The 25538-nt window shown below is 40.5% G+C and overlaps 1 protein-coding gene across 3 annotated transcripts in view; it reads right to left on the reverse strand.

The window, feature by feature from the left end:
- The window catches only part of LOC148325931 (rho GTPase-activating protein 29-like), a 38086-nt gene that overhangs the window by 4534 nt on the left and 8014 nt on the right, over positions 1-25538 (reverse strand). Inside the window, exons 3-19 of one of the 3 annotated variants that reach the window (XM_088311807.1) lie at positions 16582-16725; positions 12470-12566; positions 11000-11072; positions 10752-10812; positions 9306-9455; positions 8577-8641; positions 8381-8491; positions 7306-7386; positions 7036-7203; positions 6812-6949; positions 5784-5971; positions 3664-3833; positions 3456-3593; positions 3235-3333; positions 1403-1566; positions 1144-1332; positions 372-509 (exon numbers count right to left, since the gene is read on the reverse strand). In XM_088311807.1, coding sequence (XP_088167933.1) covers positions 372-509; positions 1144-1332; positions 1403-1566; positions 3235-3333; positions 3456-3593; positions 3664-3833; positions 5784-5971; positions 6812-6949; positions 7036-7203; positions 7306-7386; positions 8381-8491; positions 8577-8641; positions 9306-9455; positions 10752-10812; positions 11000-11072; positions 12470-12566; positions 16582-16725 — 2174 coding nt within the window. Of the gene's footprint in view, positions 1-371; positions 510-1143; positions 1333-1402; positions 1567-3234; positions 3334-3455; positions 3594-3663; positions 3834-5783; positions 5972-6811; positions 6950-7035; positions 7204-7305; positions 7387-8380; positions 8492-8576; positions 8642-9305; positions 9456-10751; positions 10813-10999; positions 11073-12469; positions 12567-12883; positions 13377-13396; positions 13754-16581; positions 16726-25538 lie in introns of those variants that run through there. The other 2 variants (XM_088311808.1, XM_088311809.1) reach the window with 2 other exon arrangements.

Raw genomic sequence — 25538 nt, forward strand, 5'->3', positions numbered from 1 at the left:
GGAATGGCAAAAATGTAGTTTTATCTTTGGGGAAAAAAATGTTTGTTTTTTTTAAGAAAAAAAAACAAAAACAAAAAAACAATTTTTTTAGATTGTTTTGGACAAAACAGACCAAAGTTTTAGGTTGTTTCAAATTTTCACATTTTTAATAAGGCCCACGGAAACATTTGTCTTTTCAGGATATAAAAATTATTATTACGTCAAGAAAAAAAAAACAGTCATGGCATGATGGTAGATCAAAGCAACCCTTAATATCGTCCAATCAGACTGCTCCCAAGTGATCGTCTACCTATGGTGCTCGCAGCCCTTTGGGAACTTGCCTCAAATAATATATTAGTTGCAAGGCCGTTGTTTGCTGTTGGCTCCCTCACCTGTCTCAGGTAGAGCTTGAGCACGTTGCTGATGTCGTGTGGAGACAGCTCCGACAGCTCCACCAGGTCTTTGCCGTTCTCAAAGGCCTGGCACAACTTCTCCACGCGTGACTTGGCGCCATTCACACGGTAAATGCCCTACCAAAAACACAAACGTTTTTAGAATTTTCAAGATACAAACTGTTGTTCAATTTTCTCGTCTTGATTTACGAGCACAGATTTGAGTTAGAGTGGCTAGTTATGGCGGGAAAAGAATTTCACATCAAGCAGCAATGGACAGACAATGTAAAAATATTCACAGGCATATATTCTTTATCCTCTTCCAAAAAAAGTCATCATATTAGTGCGGCTCTAGGGTGATGGTCGTATGTGTATTATATCCACTGTAAACTTCTGTGAATAACACACACCCATTTATAATACGACCCCCCATCCTTCGTACTGGTACCCGTCTAAGCAATGTGATTTTTTTCCTTTCTGTTGCAAAAAAGTGTTATTCCAGAATTTCACAGTATGTTTATATTTCATAGTAAGTACTGCCTCCTTGTGGCCATGTCATACACAACAGAAGGAGGCTCTTAAAATTAAAGCACAAAATCATGATGCTAAAACTTCAATTCTTGACAATTCCATTTAATTATGTTTTACCTTTTATAAAGTACAATTCTGCAGCATGCTATATTTGTCATCCAAACAGACAATAAGATGACCTTCAGAGGACGGGAAGGCTCCACTCAACTATTTTTGTGATGGAGTGATCGTTTCGGCTCACCTTAATGTTGAGAGCGCGGCTTTCAATCTCAGAGGTGCACTTCTTGATGATGAAGGGGATGCCGTCTGCGCTGTTTTTGGACGCCTGGGTGAAGCTGATACCAAAGAGTTGCAGCCTGCCCTGCAGTTTCTTGTGGCCGCACTGGATGGCCAGCGTCTCCAGACACTTCTTGTGGCAGGCTAGCGAGCACTGGAGGAAGGGAGGTGAAAAGAATTGAGACAAGGCAGACTTTTGATCATGTAGCGCACCGATATGTTACCTCCTCGCACTCGGCCCCGTGGAAGACCACCAGGCTGTCGCACTCGCGGCACTTGGACGGCGCTCGGAGCTTCCTAAGTTTGTGCGTCTGCGCCGCTTTGGACATTTGAGCATTACGGAAGGGCCCGGGAGAGCTGGCTGTCTCCGTCACCATCTCGGCTAGACCTGGGGGAGAAGGGAGAAGAACATTCATTCTGATGATGTGAATTGAGAGCAGATAGAGGAAGTAATGTCTGGTCAAAAATAACAGGGGACTCAGATGAAATAAAAAAAATTTAAAAAAGAAAGGGAAAAAAAACGGCTCGGTGTATTACTGGATAGCATTGTCGGCACCTTCCAAAAATGTTAATTTTTCTTTTTTGTTCATGAAAAACATAATTCAACGCTAATTCAATAAAAACCACTTCATGAGGATGATGTTTCTAAATAAAGGTTTCAATCATTTCCCAGATAAAGAAATCTAGTAATACAAAATTAAAGTTGTATTTTTCAAGATAGAGTCCTAATATTTTGAGAATTACATTTTTTTGAGGATGTAGGAAAAAGAAAAGGTTTATCATACAACATGAATGCATTTGTAATGTTTGGGGGGGGTCACATTTTCGGGGAGCAAGTTGCCTTTTCAAGATAAGGTTTCCGAAGATTTAGTCATATTTTTCTAGGAAAGAGATTGCCCCCATAATATTACAAATAAAAAACGTTTTTAAATCAGAATTTGTATTTACACTGGGCCCAGTGGTATGAATTCCAATTACTGTCTGGGCAATCAAAACCACATTTTACTATATTAGTCAACTGACCCAGGGACCGCCCATGAGGCAAGCAAGACATGCACAAACCTTACTCAAATGTGTTATAACCTGGATTTGAGCTCTATGGAGCCTCTCTCCCTGAGAAAAAAAAATATAAGTGGCTAAGGTCTAGTTGCTTTACAGTATTTCTGAAAGCTGACAATCACAGGAAGTACAATGAACTTGACTCAGAGAAAGAGAGAGACAAAAGAATACCAAGAATGTGATGTGAGCGGTGAGTGACTCATTTGTCAAGGTTCCTGAGCGCAAAGCTCACTCTGTGTCACTTAGAGCGCATTTCAAGCCTGCTACTATGAACCTTTTGGACACTTATTATGCATTTGGAACTAGTGTCGACATTCAGTTCCTCAGTTGTTCTTTGGAGGCCAAAAAATAGCCTGCAAAGGGAAGGGGACAGTACTGACGGGATTCCTGATGACAGGAACCTACCAGGCCTAGGAAATACGACAGCATTCTCAACTGCAGTTCCAGGAACAATTAGTTGAGCGTAGAGATTGTCTCAAGGGGCAATTTCTTTTTGAGACAATAGTTCCTTGCTGTCAAAACGTACAATGGTTCTACTTGGATATGTTCAGCACAGCAGATCCCACATCGAAATCTAACTCAACTTTATTTCTATAGCACTTTAAAAGCAACTATAACTGAAACAAAGTGCTGTACATACATTAAAAAGAATCTAACATTCAGTACAAGAGGAGACCAAAGCACCAAAGTCCAGGAACCTCTGGTGTGGAGTCTACAGAGTTGACTGTTAAATGACGGGAATCTTTTCAATTAGTGGAACTGGAGGTTCCAAGAAATTAACATTCATGGCTGTAAATCTTTGACCTCACTAAAAGATTACTCTGTAACACAGAACTTAAACTAAAATATAAGTTCCTGACAGTTTGGGTGGAAATGCCCAAGGAAGCAAACTTCATCACCAAAAGGGCTCTGTAACTAGTAGCAGGCTGTTCTTATGGACCCGATAAATGACCCCTCAAATTGAAACAATAAGTAGTATTGGGTGGGTGAGTCAGACCATTGTCCAAAGGTGACGGGGGTTCTCTCTCATCCAGGTCGTCAGCAGAAGACATGGTGCCAGTGGAGGGAGTTCTAGGCAGACGTCGCTTGAAGTCGCCTGCATGGACACAAACAGTGTCACCATACGACGCTCGCATACGGGAGATGAACACTTCCCGGACAAATTAATTGCAATTTGATTATATGCCGTGGCTCTCCTGACCCTTATTCTCTTCATACCTGGACTGACAGAAGGGGAGTCCATGGACCTGGACTCACTGCTGCCCCCCGCACTCTCTGAGTCGCTGCACATTCCACCCTGGCTCCCCGGACTGCCGGAGGTCCAGGCTCGAATCGGTGGGGCCTGGCCCCTCAACCCTGCGGGAACAGACGTGTCATTAGTCCTGACGGCGGTGTGTCACAAGGAAACCATTTTGTGGGTGATTACCTGGGATGTCAGTGCTGCTGTTGGAGCGGCGTGCGGCCATCCCCGGCCGGCGGTGCAGAGGGCTGTCCACTTCGTCGCCGCTGAGGACGTCGCAGGAGGTGAGGGAGGCCTGGGACAGGTTGCCGTGGGACGAGTGGGTACTGCCCACAGAACGCTTGGCAAACACGAACCTGCAGGAGAGAGGAAACATGACATCCATCGATTTTCCAGACATGAACCCAACAGAGCTCCACAGAACTATCCTTCCATTCTTTTTCTGTATGTTATTGTGGTTGGAGGTGAGAATGGGACACCATGGAGTCGTCATCAGCCAATCAGAGGGCACGTATACGGACACACATACATTCACACTTATTTATTAAGAGGAATATTTATGTTTTTGGAATGTGAGAGACAGTTGACGCTAATACTGTAAACCAGAACTCTCTTTTTTGTTAATTGCGTTTGAACATCAGAGAGATCTTTTGATGGCAACGCTGCCTTTGAAGAGTGTTCACCACACACACACATATATATATGTATATATATAAAAGAGGAACATAAACTCAACATGCAATGGCACGTGAGGTTTGTCCTTACTTTCATCTACTGTCATTTTCTAGTTAAAATCAAAGCGAAAGAGGAGGATTTATTTTTAGGGTTCCTCACCTTGATGCTCAAACGTAAGCACTTTCCAAACGCTTTGGAGATGGATGTTTTTTTCCTAGACTGGAAAATGAAAGAGCAGACAGTTCCTGGTGTTCTTTTTCTAATTTCATTTTAATCAAACAAAAACAATAATGTCAATCTCTGATAAATTTATATTTTTTTAATCTCTGATAAATTGATATTTTTGTTAAGAAAGAAACTGCTCAAAATAAGAACACTTGCATCCCCAAATTTTGTAACTATTATTACTTTAATTATTCATTTTCGTTTGTATTCTATGCATTCAATATTATTTATTCATGTTTAATGTTTTACGTTTTGGGGTTAAAAAAAAACAAAACACAAGCTCCATAGAGAAGCTTACAATTAACTGAGAAACCAAAGGAAGTTTACCCGTGTGAAAATATGATTATATTATTATTATTATTATTAGTCAACCTAATGAACTTTTTTTAATTCAATTGAATTCCTATAAACTACACAAGCATTTTTCCCATGTTTCAAGCACCCGTGTGTGAACCGTGATGATTTTAATGTTTCCCTATGGGTAGTGTGTATGTGGGAAGCGGCGTGTTTAGACAGAAACGCGAGAAGCAAACTCTCACACTCGCAATCTACCCGTTCGCATTCAAGCTTGCGCCACAGATATTTCCTGAGAGGAAGGCCAGCACATTCACATTCTCTCTCTCTTCCTCCCAGTGTGACTCATTGTTACTTGTCGCTCCTCTGAAAGAACAACCCCCCCAGACGGACGGCATGAAAGTTCTTTTATTTGTCCTATCGTGTCATTTACAATTGCTCAAATTTGACTTTTCTTTACAGGGTGGACAATTTCTCTGAAAAAAATTGTAATGATTTGTTGCGTAAAATCAATTGTGTAGGTAGCCACAATTATTTTTTATATACTACTTGAATCCTACAAATAATATTGGGGACATATAAAGACAACTTTTATGAAAATTGTTTTATTTCCCAAGACTGTATCATGCTCAAAATGCTTGAAAAGCGTCTCTTCACAGGGAATACGATTTCAACCCTACATAATAATTTGAGGCCATACCAAGACTTTCTTATAATCTATTATACGTTTATGCTAAAAAGCTTGAAAATGTTTTTGATTTTGTCAATTATTTGTATCTAGGTTATGTGGCTACATAATTTTTTTACACTATAAGGTAGGAAAATTTGCTAAAGTTTGTATCATGTAGAAAATGCTTGGAAAAATTCTCATAAGTGGTTTAGTTTGTTATAGAACAGTAAATCATATTTAATTATAACTGCATATTTCCACAGGTGGTGACAAGGGGAAGGACTTCATTTACAAATATGAAGATGTGGGAGGCATTTTCATGTTATCATCAGAAATATGAAAGATTGTATAATTTTGCACAGGCAAGTCTGACTAACACTGTAGGTACTGCTGTTTTGGTTACCATCAGTGTCTATGAACTGAGGTAGCTCCGGTTCCATACCTGGCACCGTCTGAAGAAACCGAGTCGGAGTGCACGCGCTCCCGGGGAAGGTGTCTGGGCAGGCGCCGCACAAACTCCGAGTAGCACTCGCCGGGCTCGTACAGCTTGGCGCCATCACTCAGCGCCTGGTGGTGAGTGGGAAGCAAAGCCATCTGTGCGTGTTGCATCTGGAACCAATTGACCGTCACCTGAGGCAGGAAGAGGAGGCCACAATGATCAGACATTTGATTAGGTACTCCTGAACCATGTGATCAGACCCAAATTCTGCTTTTACCATTTTAGGCACGCTCAGTTTGGCGTGACACAAGTCATAGAAGTCTTATTACAGTATGTTTGTTAGTGTGGTTGGATGCCATAATGCAACAAAACAAAACAATAAATTAACAGATTTTTCAGACCATAAAGTGCTCCAGAGTATATGTTGCAGCGGTCAAGAATGCATCATAAAGAAGGAAAATCGGACTGGACTAAAAAAATAAAGTGTGAATTATAGTCCGAAGAATATGGTGCATTCCAAAAAATAAATCCGATAAACAATAAAAAAATAAATCAAATAAAAATAATTTAAATAATGCAATAAAATGCAATGAAATAAAATAGAATTGCATAAAAAACTATGAAATATGAATTAAAAATCAAACAAAAACTAATTCAAAATATATATAAGAAATGTACAATTAAATGCAATTAAAGACATTCATATAATCAAAAACTATTACAAAAAATAAATCAAATAACTAAAACAAGATGAAATAAAATGCAAGGAAATTAGATCAAATGTGAACAAAACAAAATCATGAAAAAGTTTAAAACTGAAATAAGTCACAATAAATTAACATTTAAAAATGAAATAGAAAAAGGAGATACAATTTGAAAATTAAAATAAAGCAAAAATGAATCAGAATTTAAAAAAATAAAATGAGTGAAATTTGAAATAGAAAAAGAAAATACAACAAAATATGAAATACAAAATTCTAAATATAAAAGATAATAATAATAATAATAATAATAATAAAAATGTGGCCTACCGCCTTGAGTGTGAGGTCGCACTGGAAGACGGTCTCTCTGATCTGGGTGAGGATGGTGCGTTTGACATTGGCCAGATCCATCCTTCTGACGCCCGCGTCAGCCACGCTGTTCTGGTAATGTTCCTGGGCCTCCTCGGCCTAACGCCACAACACAATGACACCATCAATAGCAAAATGAAAAGTATCAGTGATGGACACCGGTGACCGGCGGGCATTTAGTGTACCTTCTGCAGGGCCTCCTCTTCCAGCCGCCTCTTCCTCTCCAGTTGCTTGTTGCCAGCATTGGGCTGCTCCTCCAGGGAGCGGCTAGTGGACGAGCGGGCCTTCTGATACTCTTCGCGCCTCTGGGCCTTCAGCGCCCGAGCTTTCCGCAAGCTCGTGTCCGCCTCATGCTGAAATACAACAAAAACAGACAGTTAATCCCTTTCTTGTATTTTTTTTCACTTTTGAAATTAATTTTTATTTATCTCTATACATATAAGTGTGCTATTCACCATTTTCTTCTGCTCCTTCTGCCACTGCTCCTTGAGGTCTTTCCTCAGTTTGTCCAGTTCATTCTTGCGGCCCAGGAGAGGCTAACGTGGGGTACGAGAAGGGAAAGGTGATTGTTTTGTTTTTTTTCATAATATTTAATATTTCAGTCTACAACACATTCATGCAAGTCATATCGCTACTGACAAAGGTTTGCAAAAAAAGTTAATAGATCCTTTTTATTTAGTTCTAAACTGATGTCATTGGCTAAAATTGAGATTTTCTACCATTGTTAAGTTTTTTTTTAAGGATTTTATATGTACAATGAAATGCAGTAAAATGCTCATTTGAAAAGGAATAAAAATGTTAAAATCATGATAAATAAATATATTTATTGTATGCAAGTTCCCAAGAAAATGAATAGATTAAATAGATTTTTTTGAAAATGAAAATATTTTACGTAAACTTATCTAACTGAATGAAATGTATTTTATTGCTTTTATATTTCTCATTATATATTTATTATAATTATATATTTCGGCATCATTATGAACTGCCTCTAATACTGTTATTGATTAAAAATATCTGACTTTAATGACACCATATTTTACTTTTTTAGTATGTGCCAATGCTTGACAAAATGGTACTATTTTCTTGTGTTTTTATTGTATTTCATTTATAAGATTTTATTTCCCCCATTAAGCATCATCTTGAGAAAACAAAAAAGCTTAAAAAATACTTAACGTTACAATTACTTTATTATCGATTTTATATTTTTCGTTATTGTAATTAATATTTCATTTTTATTTCATTGATGTTTGATGCTTAGTATGAAATTGATTAATTTATTCATGGGATTAATCACATATATTTATCTTCCTATCAAACTCAGTTGACAATATGTGGTTGTGGGCTGTAACGTAACATAATTGCTCATTAAATATAATTACACAACCTGAAAATACAGGCAGCATATATTATAGAACATAGCAGTTCATATCCATGACATCACAATAGTGGACACTGAAGTGTGCAACACAGTAAACAAATTACTGTAGCCTCCTATTAAGGCATAAAATCTGTCACTGACTGTCTAACCTGTATGAATTTATTGGTCTGCAAGGCCAAGGCGGTTTGCATGAGCAGTTGGTTGTATTCGACGTCGTTCTTGAAAGTGGAATTGTATATGTCGCTAAAGGGCATATAGTCCTGCAAAGAGCCAAATGCTGTTAATCCATCCATTCCAAAAAAATAAATCTCATTAAGAAGGTCCGTGGGATTTAAAATTAACAACCTGCTGTGTTACCAGCGACTTGGCTGACTCTGCCAGTTTGGCGTAACCTATGGCACACTCCACGTCTAGAAGACATAAAAATAATTATTCATGTCAGTTCAGCCAGTTACACTTAGAAACACGAAATTTCACAGCAATGTCTTCAGTCGGCCAACCAAAAAAAGTCGCAAAATGCCATACCTAAAAAGGCACTGAAAGTCAGCCATTTTGGTTGGTAGTTCACATTTTAGGCTAGTTTTAACATTTCCCAGGGCTTCCTCGAAGATGGATTAGTCCTAGAGATTATGTCATGAGTAGACCCCAAAAAAAGTCTTAACAACCCATGCATGACGACATATAAGTAGTCTGCTATTGCGGTTTGAAGGGAAATTCTGATCATTTCCAAGGGTGCCTCGAAGACTGACTCAGCCAAAAGGTTTTGGACCAAATTTGAAGGACGTAAAAATTGCTCACTCAACATAAAACACCTCCAACTTCCCTTAGAAACAGGAAATCTAATAGCAATGTCTATAGACTACTACTGTAGAGCCCCCCGAAAATGCCTCAAGAGCCCATGGCTTAAATAGTGCAGGATATCTGCCATTTTGTTTTGAAGTGGATCTATTTAGGGTTATTTTAACATTTACAGAAAACAAGCAAAAAAAAACAACTAAGAACTAATAACCATAAAGTCAGAGCTTGGCCAAAGGTTTTATGTGGCAGCACTGTACTGTATGGAGCAAGCCTCACCCATGGTTACTCTTTTCTCCATCCAGGCCAACAGGTCTTTGATGTACTTGGACCAGGCTTTAGCATAGAGCAGGGCTGACTCCACCCCGCTGTCATGCTTCAGCAGTGTCAGGTCCACCTCCTCCTCGCGCGACAGAGGAACATCTGGGCCTGAAAGGGCAGATTAGGTATTTTTACCAGTGGTGGGTGGTCATGGCCTCCACCAAGGCCAGCTCTCCTGGCCTTAACATAAGCAAGAAAACAGGTCATATTCTTTAAATTGAGGTTATATTATAACCTAGTGTGGAATTTTTAGTTGACAGAGTTTTTATCGAATCAGAATTCAGGTAGCTTGTGTTGCCAGGGGGACATTTACAGTTGACAGAGAGTTGTGATAGCCAATCAGATCACAAGTTGATGACAGTAAGGCCTTCTCGCTGGCCTCACGTTGAAGGTGATGAACGCGCCTTGTGATTGGATACTCACTCGTGCGGGGGCCGCGCTATGTGTAATCAACACACCAGAAAGTCTTAACTGGCAAGAGTTGGAAAATCTAAAATATATTGCTTTTTTTTAACCACAATGGCAGACGGAGGGAAAATTGTGGATTTGATTGCAGATACACTTGCAAGGCCATTTTCAAGACGGACCTTTCATGAGAAGCTAGGTCGTCCAACACTCACTCCTTACTGCATAAGTGTGTTTCTGCATATTATTTTAACCCAGGTGTCATAAATGATTGTAATATAAGTGGGATTTATTTAAGTAGGACTTCACTGAAGGCCTATGTGTGAAATACACGGCACACCACTGATTTTTACACAAATAAAACTGTTCCCTCATGTTTAAACCAAATATAAAATTACACCAAGAATTGTTCACGTGAGAATTTTCTGACTCTAACATTTTATTTGTTTTAAGCATATTTCACAATAAAAATCTTAATTGGGCATCAGAGATTTAACTACTGGTTATGAGTAAGACTAAGTAACAAACTGGCACAGATGTGATCGTGGCTTTTGCCTTCAAATAAAAAATGGTGGATCTTGGCCCCGGTAGCCAAGTTATAGACGGATACTTTGTCACATTACGTCCCCTTTAAAAAAAATGCTGAAAGAGAGATGCTAAAACAGAAGAGATGTAGCCATGAGGAAGCGGATGACACTTCAGGAGGATGTGAAAATGCTGGCATCTTCTAAAAAAGACAATAACCCGCCAACTCCCAACCCCGCCACTTCTACTCTGAGACCATGTGTTTCCCATCCAACGCAGGCTCGCTCCTGAGCAGGCTTCGGAATGTCAGACATTCAGGCAAACAGGGAAAACGTGTGGTCCGGCAGAAATAACAGGGCGGGTCCCCGCCTCAGGCATTCCTAAATCACGCCGGGAGCTCGTAAGTTGACAACGTTGGCCTGCCCTTGGCGAATTCCACGCCCCTTGAACGATGGAACGCAAACGCCCACTCACCAGCGAGGTCGTTCTTCTCTGCCGCGTAGTCCTCGGGATCCACGGCGAGGTTGTCGAAAGACTGCGAAAAAGGAGGAGGACACAGTTTCACATGACAAGAAGGCAAAGGCAGACATGCAATTAAGAAGCAGCTGTGCTCTCGACACCCAAATTAGAGTTTGTCTTTGAGGCTTTTTAAGTTACTGGGAACAAAGCTTTCAACAAAAACAACAAGTTAAAGGGACGAAAATGGGGGAAAGATGCTTTACCCGGCTTCTTCTGGTCTGGGGGGTCCCCAACCCTGAACCGTTGTCCACATCTCCCATAAGGAAGTCAGAAACTCTGAAGCACACGAAAAACAACAAAGTTCAAGTTTAATAAAGCTTCATGTTAAAATTGCACACAAAATCATTGTGATGCTACACTGGCTAAATTAAAGGAGTATGCAATAGTGTTTGGCAATGTCATGGTCACCCCAAATTACATAATTAAGCATCTAGAGCAGGGGTGTCAAACTAATTTTTGTAGACGTGGACTGTGAACCCTTATAAATGTATGATCACCTTACGTTATCACATACACACGACAAATTGATGGAAAGCCAGTTTTGAAATCAGAAGCCGGTCAGAAATTGTTTAACAATTCTTCAACTTATTTTAAAAGGGGAGGAGTGGTAACAAATAAATGGCAAACTCTCATATCTGTTCAAAGTGAAAAAAAATGTGCTCGAAACAGAAAGTTGACGCACATGTGTTGCCTTTCGCGGCCGCATAAAATGAGGACGCGGGCCAAATCTGGCCCCCGGATCTTGAGTTTGACACCTGCAATCTAGAGTAAATGGTGGACCAGAGTGGGCAATTCTGAGGCTGTATTAGTGCCAGTGTTTGTGCTAACATGACTTCTCTTCCTAGTGTGCAAGCACAAGTACCAGCTTCCTGCCACACAAAAATGACGAGACAACTTAATGATACAGAGTTGTTTGACACAATAAATTGATTAACTTCACTTATTTTAGGTGTCCCTTGGATAGCGTCTTCACAAATTGCATCAATTCAATGGCTTAAAATAGCACCTTCCAAATCATATTGATGCCACACTGCCTCGAACGAAAGGCATATAATGTGGTTGGCGTCACCTGATTTTATTTTTTAGCATGTGGAACATTCGTGGACCACCCTGGGCACCTCTCAGATTGCGTTAACACTAGCATCAGTACTAATTTAACATCTGAACAGTGCTGGAACCTATGAAACAATTTTGTTGTTATCTTAGTGCTTAGCATGTAAAAGCATTAGCTTAGCGTCTGACCATTTTTTTCTAATTTTGTTTTATACAGTCAAAATCAGAGTGACGCTATAACGCCTTGCTATATATATGTAGAATAACATTCAGTATTTGCAGTAGGCAATGCTGTATCACCATTTTCAACCAGCATAGACACTGTTCATCTGCTAGCATTAGCGTCACTTAGGTTACAGTGCAAGTACGTCACTCAGAGACATTTGACATGCTGCGGTTTGTTTTTGTTTAGCAAGTACATTCAATTAGCTTCGCTTGAACGTTTTCGCAATGACTGTAAAAAAAATAAAGTCACTTTCAAAGCCGCCTTTTAAACTGTGTGTCATGAAATGGCAAAGACAAAGCACACCAGGCAGGAAATGTTGCCATTTTTAGTTAAGACTTCAAAATCTTTGCATTTTCTTTACAGGTAATAAAAATTCAAACGGTATGTCACTCACACATTGCCGAATGTGAACGCCAAGGTGTCGATGGATGCGTGAATCTCCCCAAACGTTCCGTCTAGGTTGTCTGATCTGACGTCATTGAAGTTGATACCTGAGGAGAGAAAGAAAAGTATATAAATATCACGACCAGGTAGTGTGTGTGTTTGAGCCAGATGCAATGTTTACACAGTAACCGGCCTAAAAGCCTCACGCTGCTTTCCAAAGGTGGGAGTAAGTCATACGCTTCGGGTCTTCAAGTCAAATACTTACTTGAGATCAAAGTCACAAGTCAAGTCATACAATCATGACAAGATATGACATGTGTCATATAAGTTCAAGGACTCGTCTCATAATATTTTACATTTCAAATCAGGACAACAAACTACAAGTTTTTCCCCTGCAAAGTAATCCCCCTGACGTCAAACGCACTTTTCCAGTATCCATGCACTCCTGGAGCTTCTTTGCAGCTCTATCATCATAGCTGTCTTGATGTCGTCCATGTGGTCTAAACAGGTCTCCATGCCGATCCCCTTTAGTTTGGGTAAGAGGGGAAAAAAAATAAATCATACGACACCAGATGGGTTGAGTAGGGAAGTTGCTCCACCACGGCAAAGTTGTTCATGGTTGGGAACTGTTAGGTGCTAAGAGCATTGTTGGAGGGGCGTTGTAATGGTGAATGGTTCTTCAATCTCAAAACTCAATAACGCAAATTCAACATGACTTGTCAAGTCTTAAGAATACCAAGTAAAAGTCAAGTCGAGTCATAGGCACAGAAAGTCCAAGTTGCATCAAGTGTTTGATAAATTGTAGCCAAGCAAATCCCAATTCCTAAAACAGGCACTTGTCTGACTCGAGTCAAATCATGTCGCTTGAGTCCCCCACTTTTGCTGCTTTCTTCCAAAAATTTGCCATAACCGCTCTTTAGTCCAAACAAAGAGTCACCTTTAGAAAAATCTGGTAATTAAATCCAGTGCAGGGAGTTGTAATCCGCAATGACACAGCCCATCTTCAAGAGTTTTGCAACAAAAAGTTGAAGACCATCGAAGGTGAAAAATCTTCAGGAAGCACTTTCCTCAGCAAGAACGCCGTTTGTGACCAAAGTGGCAGTCGGTGACGTCGGACGTCGTGTTTCCTGTCTGCGCTGCAACAGGAAACACTCGCGTACAGCTCCACTTCTGTTACTCTGCTTACCTTAGAAACCTTCAATGAGTAAGGCTAAGGTCTGCTATTTTCTTTAGCTTTTGTCGTTTTCGTTCCGTGACGGCAAATTCCGTGGCGATGGCGCATTCCAGCTACCCTCCAAAAATGTCTCATTTTGCATTTTGAGGAGACTCTCGATGAGTGCGGCTGAACGCAGTTGCGCGACTCTGCACTGCACTGGCTTCTTCCTCAGGACATCCTGTGGCTCTCGGAACAATAATTCCAGCGCTTACCCCCACCTCCCACCCATCCCTCGGCGCTGTTGATTCACTCTCACCTAGTTTGCTGTCTAAAGAAGTGGAACAACAAAGCGACGTCTTCAATACATTCACGTCTAATATTTTCCTATGAGTTTGATTCGATATTACTCGCACCACAATTCACATCCCCTTGCAAATACTTGGACAACTTACAAATTAAATCATGTTGTGATTTATAGTGATGTAAAAAAAAAAAAAAAGATTGTTTAGCTACAACAAAAATACAACACATTTTTTAAATGACTGACAAATTATATTTCATAATAATATATATATATATATATATATATATATTTATGGTTATAATTTAATGAAATTATATTTAATATTTCAAGATTAATTTTGTTGATCTAGGAAAAGTCAACAGTTCCTGTCTATATAGTATGAAAAAAAAATGGCGCACATCAAAAGAAAATGAAGTGCACTGTGAAGTCAGACCAAAAAAATGGAGTGCAGAACCAGGAGGGGCGCTCTTAAGCCTCCAGTTATTTTCATCAATAGTGAAGCATCTGTTTCTCTAGTTGCTGAATTTCACTGCAAGAGGGTAATTAAATAAAATGCAGTTTATTTATAATTTTAAAAATAAGATGAAAATGAAAAATATTTAGCATTCGTAGTACATTAATAATCAAAAATTTTGAAATTAATTCAAATTTTTTAATCACAATGTTAATGTGCTGTTTAATCATATTTTTTTCAAAAATCCATTGAATATAATTTCTCATTTTCTTAAATAATATTCATACGATTTTCAATTGATGTTAATTATAATTCTGTAATTTTGAAGTTATATAAAAATAAAAACTGACCAAATAATTGTAACTACATAATTCACAATAGAAGAAATTAATTGGACTCTCAACTCATATTTTCATTAAAAACACAATTAAAAACAATTGAATCAAGAGGAAATATGATCAAATACAATTGAAAGAAAATTATTAAAAAATAAAAAATATCTAACAAAAAATAAAAATTCTCTTCAAAAGAGAATTCACACTGCACATGCAACAAAACCACAGTGCAATTTTCATATCAGTGGCAAATGCACAGATGTCGCCTTTGAGAAAGTTCATTCCTGACATTTTCCTACATATGTGAAAAAGAATGCCTTCGTAAGTCGCTCAGAACAACGGTGCAGCGAGCGGCGTCTGCAAACTGGTTGGGCGAGCGTGTGTTTGTCTAAGTACGCGCTGGCGGGCATCCAGACACCGCAGGTGTCGCGCCAAACGACAGTGAGGAAACGCAGTGAGGCCTGTTATCGTGAGCAAGTCGCACTTTTTGCCGCTTACTCATCGGTGCTCACAAAGGCTTTTCTTCACGACTGGAAGCAATGTGTATGTGAGGAGCCCCCCAAAAGGCCATCTTTGCCGATCAGAAGCCTGAAGAAAGTTGTTTCCGGAAAAGGCAAAGGACGCGAAGAAGAATCTTAATTTAGAGGATAATTATAAAGTTATAAATACGAGTCATTTCAAATAATATGTATAATTTTAATTGACGATTGATTTTGACTACTAATAGACCTACTACTAATTCTAATACTAATAAAAAATAATATTATAGAATCAATATCAATATTTTCAAAAATATACTTAATAAATGCTACATAAAAAAATCATGATGACAAAGTTCATTATTTCGAATAATTAAAACAAAAAATGTGATTAAATTATTTGTCAAAATTCTAAAATAAAATGTTAGTTTTACTGATTATTAAAATTGAACAATTTAAAATAATCATCATAAAGGGGTTAGCTTCAGAAACAGCAATTTTTTAGGGAAATTTCATGGCTATAAATTAGAAGGCATAGTAAAATCTGGATTGCACAACCTTTTATAGGTCGAACTTGAAAAACAAAAAAATAAATAAATAAAATAACTGATATTTTTTCCATCAGTAAAATAATCTTTGTATAAAATTTGCTGTTGATCAGTGTGATAACAAGATTCACATTTTCAGTGTTCTAAAAATAATATTTATAAACCAATTTATCATTTATAATTTCATAAAAAATCAATTCTCATTTTAAAAAAATAATTTCAAAAATACAAAAAGTCAAACGTCAACCTTGGATTTAATATAATAAAATGAGTACAATATAACTTTTTAATCTTAAATTCTCAAGAACTATTTTGTTTTCAATGATGCTTGATCTGCTTGTTTTATTCTTTCCATCATACGACCTCTCAACATCATTGAAAAGGAGGGTGTACACTCACTGATTTCTTGATATTTAAATGAAGGTTAGAAATCAAAAGGGTTATGAAACAAAAAACAGTTTCTCATCAAGAGAAAATGGAGCACACCGTAATTTCATAGAAATGAGACAACCTCCCCCAACCCTGTCCCCAGCCCTCAAAATGCTATTTTTGCCATTTGGACACAGCCTAACTGTTCTCCTGAAAGGCAGATCATTAATTAACAGTCAGTATTCATCAGTTTGATGCTCTATAAATAATGTAAGCGTCATTTGCAGTTGGACAGTTGCCATATTTCCTGTGTGATTGAAGTGCAATAGACCGTGCTGTTTCCATTCTGGCATTGTACACATGCAAACTCTGGCACCGGGTCACGCTTCCGCGCTTTCAAATAGGGCAGGTGAGTACGCTGTGACATTTCTAGGCCAGGTGTCGCGTTAGCAGCGTGTTACATTAACCTCCGCTTACCTTTCACCTTGGCGATGAGCGTGCCCGCCTTGCCCAGGATATCCACCGAGTTGAGGGCCTGGTGTTTGGCGATGACAGCCTTGAGGACGCGCAGCAGCTCGGCCAGACGCTCCTGGACCACCTGCTGGAGAGCCTCTGAGCACTCTGTGGAGGAGAGGAGGAGACACACATCAATGTTTGCTTCAGGCGTTCTGTAAAAAGTCGCGGTCACACTCATTCATTCCTGACATTCATTTGGTCTTTGCAACATGAACAACAAAATGACTTGGCACCTGCTTATCTATCTAAAACATGTGGAAGTTGTGCTTCTAGGGCACTAAAACCTGTTTAATTGGTCTCGCGTACAACATTGTGGAGTCACCACATGTCAAAATGTACTAGAATGCTAATTGTATTCAAATGCACCATCTCCACATTACAATCATCCAAAATAGAGGACTTGGTGGAGCAAATAGATCGCCCCAGAAAATGAAGTACGCACACAACATTGTGGAGTTGCCGAGTGTTAAGTTCTTGTAGAACGCTAATCGATGTACAACAAGTTATCTCTACATAATAAGATCATCTAGTATGAAGCGGGCAGATCTGGCAGGACCAGACACAAGCTAACATAATTATTGACACGCATAGCATTGTAGGATGCCAGACTGTACTAGAATGCTAATCATCATAAAATACCATGTCTTCACATAATGAAAGATTAATTATGACAGAACAGGCAGACTGAATACAAATATGTTGTTGTTTTGGAATGTAAACCTGGACGTACAAAATCATGTGGGGCGACCACATTCAGTCAACTATAATGCTAATCGTCGCTAAAGATGTCTGCATACAATGCAAGACAACCTATTATACAAAGGAGGAAGACTGGGCAGATGCAGACGCCCGTGTGTAGTTACCGGCTTCTAGAACTCTAATCATTGTAAAAAACGATGTCTCCAAGTAATGCAATATTAGTTATTAAGGAAGAGGCAGCAACAAAAAACAAACATGGACCCACTCTACATTGTGAAGGGACCACATGTCACAGTGTACAAGAAATTGTAATCGTCATTAAAGACGTTGTCTCCACATAACTCAAGATCATTTGTTACGGGGGAGGCAGACTGAGTGGGACAAATAAGTCCCTCTGGACTGGTCTTTTTTTCACATGTTCAATAGTCTGTTTATGTACATGAAGGCACACAACATTGTGTAGGGACAAAACATCGGAGTTTAGTGGACCACTAATTGTTCTGAAAAAAATGTCACGTCTGCATAATGTAAAATAATCAATAAAACAGGAAGCGGAGTGGACAGTATAAAAAAATCCTCCTGATAAATAAACTTGAAATAATAACTAAGATTGCTGATTCGCTTAAACAATGATCATCCACGTAAGATAAAAGCACATCATTCCGACGGAAAATTCCAAACATTGAGACTGGTTACATGCTCCATAGGTGCCGCCCTTTTGGTTAGCTTTAGCAATAGCATTTGAAACGGGCTCAGCTGTCAACAGTGGAGCAAGAGCCGGCAGTCGATGAAACAAGCATGGGAAGCGCAGTAATGAGGGGCTGTGGAAGCACAACGGGGCCTCAACCAAGCATGTAATCACACATGTGGGAAAAGACAGAAAAGAGATGGACGAAGGGCAGAACTGAGACAGGAGATCAACAAAAAGTGAAGGTTTGGAAGGCAACACTTGTGGTTGGTTGAGATGCAGTGAGGAAAGAACAGAAACATGTTACATCACGTGATGAAACACCTGCCAACAGAAGATGCAACTCGGGGGGCGAATGGAATCATAATCCCACTAAATTGAATTGTTCCACTTTAAGATGAACCGTCCTTAAATTGTATCGCACCCCATGTATCGTGATATATATCGAATTGTCTTTTATTGGAGAGATGCAGAAGACATACAGGTAATTTTGTATGACATGCCGCTAAAAAATGAAGAAAAGGCTAAATCCTTTGATGCCTCTTGAACAACATGACGGAAATCAGACAATGACAAACCATGGCATCATTCAGCACTTCAGAGACTGGTCACAACCTTCTAAACATTACTGGTGCCTTTTACAGCCGTCACGTCTTGGAAATGCACAACAGGTAACATCACGTCAGTGTGTGTGTGTGTTTGATATGGGGGGGAAGGGAGGTGGGCAGGAGAGTCATCTGGTTTTCATCAAGAGGCAGGCGGGATGAGAGGCTGGATTTATTGGAACGCTGAAGGAATTACAGGGGGGAGTGAAAATGAGAGGCTGGGTGTTTTTCTCAGCCCCTCCCTCGCTGTGATGCATGCACTCATGCTCACACACACAGAGATGGGTACATGCACGCACACGCACGCACGCACACACACACACACACGCGGCAGGAGGAGGAATCCCCCAACTTCTCCATCGATTCAAATGGTGCCTTTTCACCTCTAGGAACTTTCATCCCAGAGCTTTCTGTATGTTTGGACAGTGGGAACTTTCATCTAAATGTAGGTTTTCCCCAGCCAAAATAAGCCCCTGCTCCACAGTAATTACTTTTGTGAGATTCAGAAAACTTTTAGAACAAGGATTGCAGAGCTGATCTAACCTGATTGGAACCTTGACTTTCAGGGACGACGAAGTACTAAGTGCCAAGAACTAAAACTTCCAGGATTTAGAGGTGCTTTATCTTAAATGCCAAAAGGTGAAGCTGAGTGGGCGAAGGGTGGATGGTACTTTTGAGAAGTCCAGGAACTTCTGGGTTGTGAATGACTGTCGTGTCAAGGACTACAAATACCAAGCTCTAAAAGTGCCTGGAATTTGTGAATTATGGCAACAAAAAGCATTTAAAATTTAGTCCTGTGGCCAAAAGGAGCCCCTGCTAGGACGACAGTATTTCTAAAGAACTCAATGGAACCTTTTAGTTCCTGGAACTATGAGTACCAAGATCTAAACATCATTGGAAATTACGGTGAGAATATGGCTAGATTTTAGTCTATGGCCCTGCTGGGGTTAAACTCCAGAAGGGTCCAAGAATCTCTAGGATGGTGTTTTGATTGTTGTTCCTGAAATTTCAAATACAAAGACCGAAAGGTTCCCGGAATTTTAGGCAGCAATACAGCCTGAATATAGTTCTGGTACCAAAGGAAGGCCATGAGACTGGGAAGTAGTACTCTCTCAAAAAGTTCAGAAACTGCTGTCTGTTTCCAGAACTAAAGGTTCTTGCAATTTGGAGTGCAGATGCATCACCTACGGAGACACTTGCCCTTGGCCAAAGTCTCTGCTCGGTAGTTAGTGCATCACGAGGGTCCACGACTGGAGTGTTGATCATATCAAATTGGAACATTGTAGTTCCTAGATGTACTAAGAGCAGGACAACTGTGGATGTTTAGACATGGTAATTGGTCACAGAAACCTTTTAGCTCAAGGAACCAATAGCACATTCAGAGGTCAGGAATTTATAGATAACAAAATAGTGTTTTCGAACCTCGGAGACCATTTCTAAATTTATCGATCCATTTCTGGACCGCTGATCCTCTCTCGTATCACTGGTGAGCTGGAGCCTTCCTCAGCTGACTTTGAACGAGAGGCAGGGGCACACGATGAACTTGTCACCAACCAATCGCAGCTGTTGTCTAAATTTAGTTATAGGGTAATTGATCAATGCCAAGAGAATGCCATACAGGAGGGGGGCGTCATTTTGAAGGACCAGTAACCTTTGGGGCACGGACTGCAGCCAGATGAGATGGCTGAGGTATCCAGCTGGGATGCCTCTTGGATGCCTTCCTGGTAAGGTATACCAGGCATGTCTCAACGGGAGCAGGCCTGGGATGACCCAGGACAGCATCGACAGACTGTGGACCACCGCTATTAACTGGTGATAGGGACCTGTACGGCCTGCGGATAGCAAAAATCTGCATATAATTGACCCCCATTTTGGGCTAGTTTTTTTTTTTTTTTTTTAAATTTACCCCTACAATATAGGTTTTTCATTAAAAATGGGACATGACCTGCCCACACCCCCAAGAAAAAATGGGAAAAGAAATTGACAAAAATCTTTGTCTCCTGAAGAGATGAAAAGAAAAAAGTGGCTGGGGAGAGGGAAGTCTGGAGTTCCCGGCTAAAGCTGCAGTCTCTGCGATCCGATTCCCCGGGTAAGCAGAAGACAATGGATGGATGGACTGCAGCACTGATCATTTTAACAGTCCAAATCTTCAAGAGGTTGTCTTCTCAACGATGAATATTCATCAGACTGATTATCTTTATGATGGATTAAAACTATACATCCGATTTTACTTTGAAAAACAATTAGCAACAGTTTCACATTTTATGACGTTATGGTCCAAACCAGCATATGAATCACGATTAATGTTTTTGTATTTTCTGCACCGTCAATTCTTTTTAAATCCGCTTCATCAATCGATCGACTAAATAATCAACAGATTAATCAATAATTAGGATAATTAAACTGGTTGGCTTTTTTATCGCAGTGTCTTTTTTTTTTTTTAGATTATTTACTCGACATGTTTCGGGGCAGTCTTTCAAGGCTTCTTCAGAGTGTCTGCCAGTGAAACATCTCAGGTAAATAACACCCTAAAAAGAGAACCAACGAGTTAAATCATAAATAAGACACAGAATGACCTTTATTCAGTTTTTAAAATCATCGTTAGTTGCGACAGCTAAGATCTAAATGTTTTGTGTAAATGCAAATGTTACTTTTGGTGCTAAAAGAAGACTGACTTTGGGTTCTACTTTTGCAAGACCGAGGAAACTTTGGCGTAAGGACAATAGCAAAACTGAAGGCTTTTGGAACCTTACACAAACTGTAGACACATTTTAAGAGACAGAGAAGACATCATCAGACTCCCAAGATCAGAGAACAAAGCTCACAGGAGGAACATGCGGCTCACCTGCTCACCACGAGACCCCCCCCCAACCACCCTCACACACCCATGCCTGGAGAGTTGCTCTTTGAAGTACCCCCACCCCCACCACTTAAAGCCACCGACAATGGACCCTCATTAAAGTGCTCACCCTCTTTCCCTTTCGGGTATGTTTAGCTCGGTGGTGCTTGAAGTCCTTTGGCAATCAAAGGAGAAGCAAGAAGCACACGCTCTGTTAGCATGACGCCACAGCCCGCCTCGTCTCGCTCGATTCACTGCATGCAAACGAATTACAATCCCAAACACTTGTTTCCTTCCCTGGAACGTTTGAAATGGATCTTGTTGTTTGTTTGTTCACCAGACTTGTATGTGATTCTGCCCTCTCTGAGCATGCTTGAAGTTCTTCAATGACACCCTGGTTTGCGTTGACTGTAAAATGTAACAAAAAAGAAATACATACATTGTATATTTCAAGGCGGCACGGTGGCCGACTGGTTAGCACGATGGCCTCACAGTGAGAAACAGCATCGGGCGTGGGTTCGATCCCGGCTCCGGCCATCCTGTGTGGAGTTTGCATGTTCTCCCCGTGCTTGTGTGGGTTTCCTCCGGGTACTCCGGTTTCCTCCCACATTCCAAAAACATGCATTGTAGGCCGATTGAACACTCTAAATTGCCCCTAGGTATGAGTGTGAGCGTGGATGGTTGTTCGTCTCTGTGTGCCCTGCAATTGGCTGGCAACCAGTTCAGGGTGTCCCCCGCCTACTGCCCGAAGATAGCTGGGATAGGCTCCAGCACCCCCCGCGACCCTAGTGAGGAGAAGCGATATAGATGATGGATGGATGGATGTATATTTCAATATAAGAAATGCTTCATATTTGAAACATCACCAGTGCTAATGCTAAAATTAATGTAATGTACCACTGGCATACTAACGGGAAATAAGCATGCACTTCCCAGAGAATTAATCATTCAAATAATGAATATTCACACTCAAACGTTGTAAGAACATATATAGATGATATAGCAATACTATAACAAAAAGGCATATTCCTTCTGACAGGTTAATAAAAAGCCTTTGTATTTCTTTACTGAGCAGGAACTTTAACCTTGAACTAGAGACTTTAGACAAACCATTGTGAGCTCGGACAGTGGAAACAGACTAAATTTAGCTTAAAGGTAAATTATCGGGTCAAAAAAAGTGTGCTGACAGTGGATAGTACTTTTTGCAATATAAATGCATCGAATTATTACTGCACAAATTAACCAGAGTATTGTGTGTTTACGAGAGCTTGCGCATACAATGTGCTCTTGCTTTAATTTTTTGAGTTTAGTTCCCTTTTCAGAACAACAAAAATCACAAATAAATAGTTTAATGACATTGTGTATTAGCTCTGTGTCCAATTGGACCACTTAGCTCACTACCCAAACATACACATGCACACACACGACGACACGCACACACACCCCAACAATTCACAATGTCAGAAAAACACACACAAAAAAGACGAGTGTTTACAAAATAAAAGGGGAATGAAGCCATGAGCTCCGATCTCAAGTGACAGCTCACACTGACCGCTTGCTATTGTTTGCGCGGGAAGCTGCGTGCTCACAGCGGTGTGTGACAGTACAGAGAAAGCCGGCGAGAATCAGCCATGAGTGCTTTTGTCACAACAATGGCATTAAAAAAAAAAGAAGAGGCCTGGAAATGTGCTGCCTGATTGCAGTGACGGTGGTAAATGGGTGGGGGAGAGGTCCGTGCCATTGTTTTGGTAGAGATAACAGTGGTCAGGGCTGGCATTGTGGAAAGGAAGAGACCCCTCCCCCCACGGTCCCATCAGTCACCCACACCATCCACCGTCTCATTTCCCCTTGCCATGATGAGCCCGTGACCTGCCAACACTTTTAGAAAACAACACACCATATCAAATATTAATCACGTGACTTGTGACACACTGGCATGGAAAAGGATTTGAGAACATCATTTGTGCAAGAAAACTTGTATTTGGATCTGCTGAAGTTCTCAACCAAACATTTTAATAAGACAGGTTGTCTTACTCTTTCACATCTACTGCAAAAACAAACACAGTGCAGCTCAGCCTCTTGCTAGCGAATGTCATGGCGTGCAGTAAGCATTTAGTAGTACGTCAAAAAATTGAGCCAAGGCGACAGCAAATGTCATTGGTGGTTTTTAAAAAATATTGCAGTGTTAATCTTTTTTTCTCAAAGATGACAACTATTGCTAAAAATATGTTATATTGCAGTAAATATGATTTATTTTTGCACATACGTGGCTTTGTGTTTGTTTGGCTTTACTTTTTAATTTGACACGTTAGATACCTACTCATGCCCCCCACCAAAATGACCCAAGGAAATTGCTGCTGTTCCTGAGAAATTAACTTAATAGCAGGTAAAAAAACAAAACATGTCTGGCCTACATTTTGGTGTGGGGGGGGGGGGGGTCCCCTGACATAAGGGTGGGGGGAAGCCTAACCCTAATCCAAAACTTCAGGTGGCTTGACAGGGGTTACAACCCCCATTCTCAAGCTCTTCTCTCTCTGACTGATAACAACCAGCAATCAACGAGCCAGTTTGGACACGTGATGAGCTTGACACGAAACAAGCCTCGGCAGATTGGGCGACAAAAAAACCCCGGAAGAAATGCCTGTAAGCGCTTTTTGCCAAGACGTTTGCACGACTCATTCCTTGAGGATTCAGACACGGTGACGCATGTTGACTCAGCCCACCTGACAGACACGGAGCTCCCGACCATTCACTTTACGTCATTCCTGCAGAGAAACGTCAGCTAAATGGCATTTCGCAACAAAAAAGGGGTCTGATACCACAAACATTGACATTGCCGGGCCGCTTGAAACATGATCTATGGCAGGTGGAATTGTTTTGTCAGTATTCTATCAGCAAACACGACTTACACCCCCCCCACCCCCCATCCAAACAATTTTGGCCACCGCTGCCGGGTGTTCTGCATGCCTTGTTTGGAGGCCGAGCGGGGGACACAGACGCCGCGCAGACAGTAAACAGCAGGCCCTCCATAAACAGCTACCTGTTTGGGAGTGCGGGTCAGGGGGGTCACGGCACTGTGTGAGGTCCTGCATCTGCCTCGGATCTGTTAATACCACACCGAAAACCGAAAACAAAATCCTCCAGTCAATCAACTCCAAAATCCAACGTCACAGTTGCACACCTTTAACTGATTCTATTGTGTTTGTCTTTTCGTTGTCCTTTTATCACCAAGTGAAACGTAAAATCAGTCGGTGGTCTATGTCCGTCAAAGGCGCAAACTGAAATTTCCCAGATAGCAACAAAGTTTGAATCATGGCCGTACAAAAAGGAATATCAAAAAGCTGGGACCAGCCTGCGCAGTGCAACACCTGTTTATGCATTTTATTATATTGCCGTTAGCACCTTCACACCCTATTTATTCCTGTGACAAGGAATTTTGCAAAAGGTACGACCATTGTTGGAATGACTGCCGTGTTAGAGGGAATATCAGAAAGCCGGGACCAGAATAAGGCCACGTACGCTTATTCTTAGTATCACCGTTTACCTATGTCTCTCTCCGGAATACTAGAAAGCGGGGAGCTCCTCGATCATATTTTAATACAATTGCATTAGCCCCTTTCACACTACCCCTGTTATTTCCTGTGCCTGTGGCCCGTGTCAAAGGTCCGAACACAGTCTTTCCCATCGTCTGAGGTAGTACCAGAGGCAAAAGGGCAACAGCATGACAGGGAATATTGGAAAGCCGGTACCGGGTCGTGAATTTTTACACCTGGTACACATTTTCTGTGTTTCTGCATTCACCTTTCACACTGTCCATCTTTTTCATCTGATTTGGTTGTACGTCAAAGACGATTATGCATGAATATGTGAAAGGGTTCGACAGAAATGCAATGGGTTGTTCAGGGTGTCCAATTAGGACTTTGAAATCTTTGCAGTCAACCAAATGAGGTTGACAAGCTAGGAAAAAGACAGGGGCAGTGTGCAAGGGGCTACCTAAAAAATTCTATATTCATCAGTGGCATGACCTCGTCTGCATGAAAAAAAGTCACTGTTTTTATTCTGGTGTGTGTTAGAGACACTGACAGAA

This window comes from Idiotropiscis lumnitzeri, chromosome 12, assembly GCF_059441095.1.
Source record: "Idiotropiscis lumnitzeri isolate Australia: NSW breed Sydney's pygmy pipehorse chromosome 12, RoL_Ilum_1.0, whole genome shotgun sequence".
Lineage (NCBI taxonomy): Eukaryota > Metazoa > Chordata > Actinopteri > Syngnathiformes > Syngnathidae > Idiotropiscis > Idiotropiscis lumnitzeri.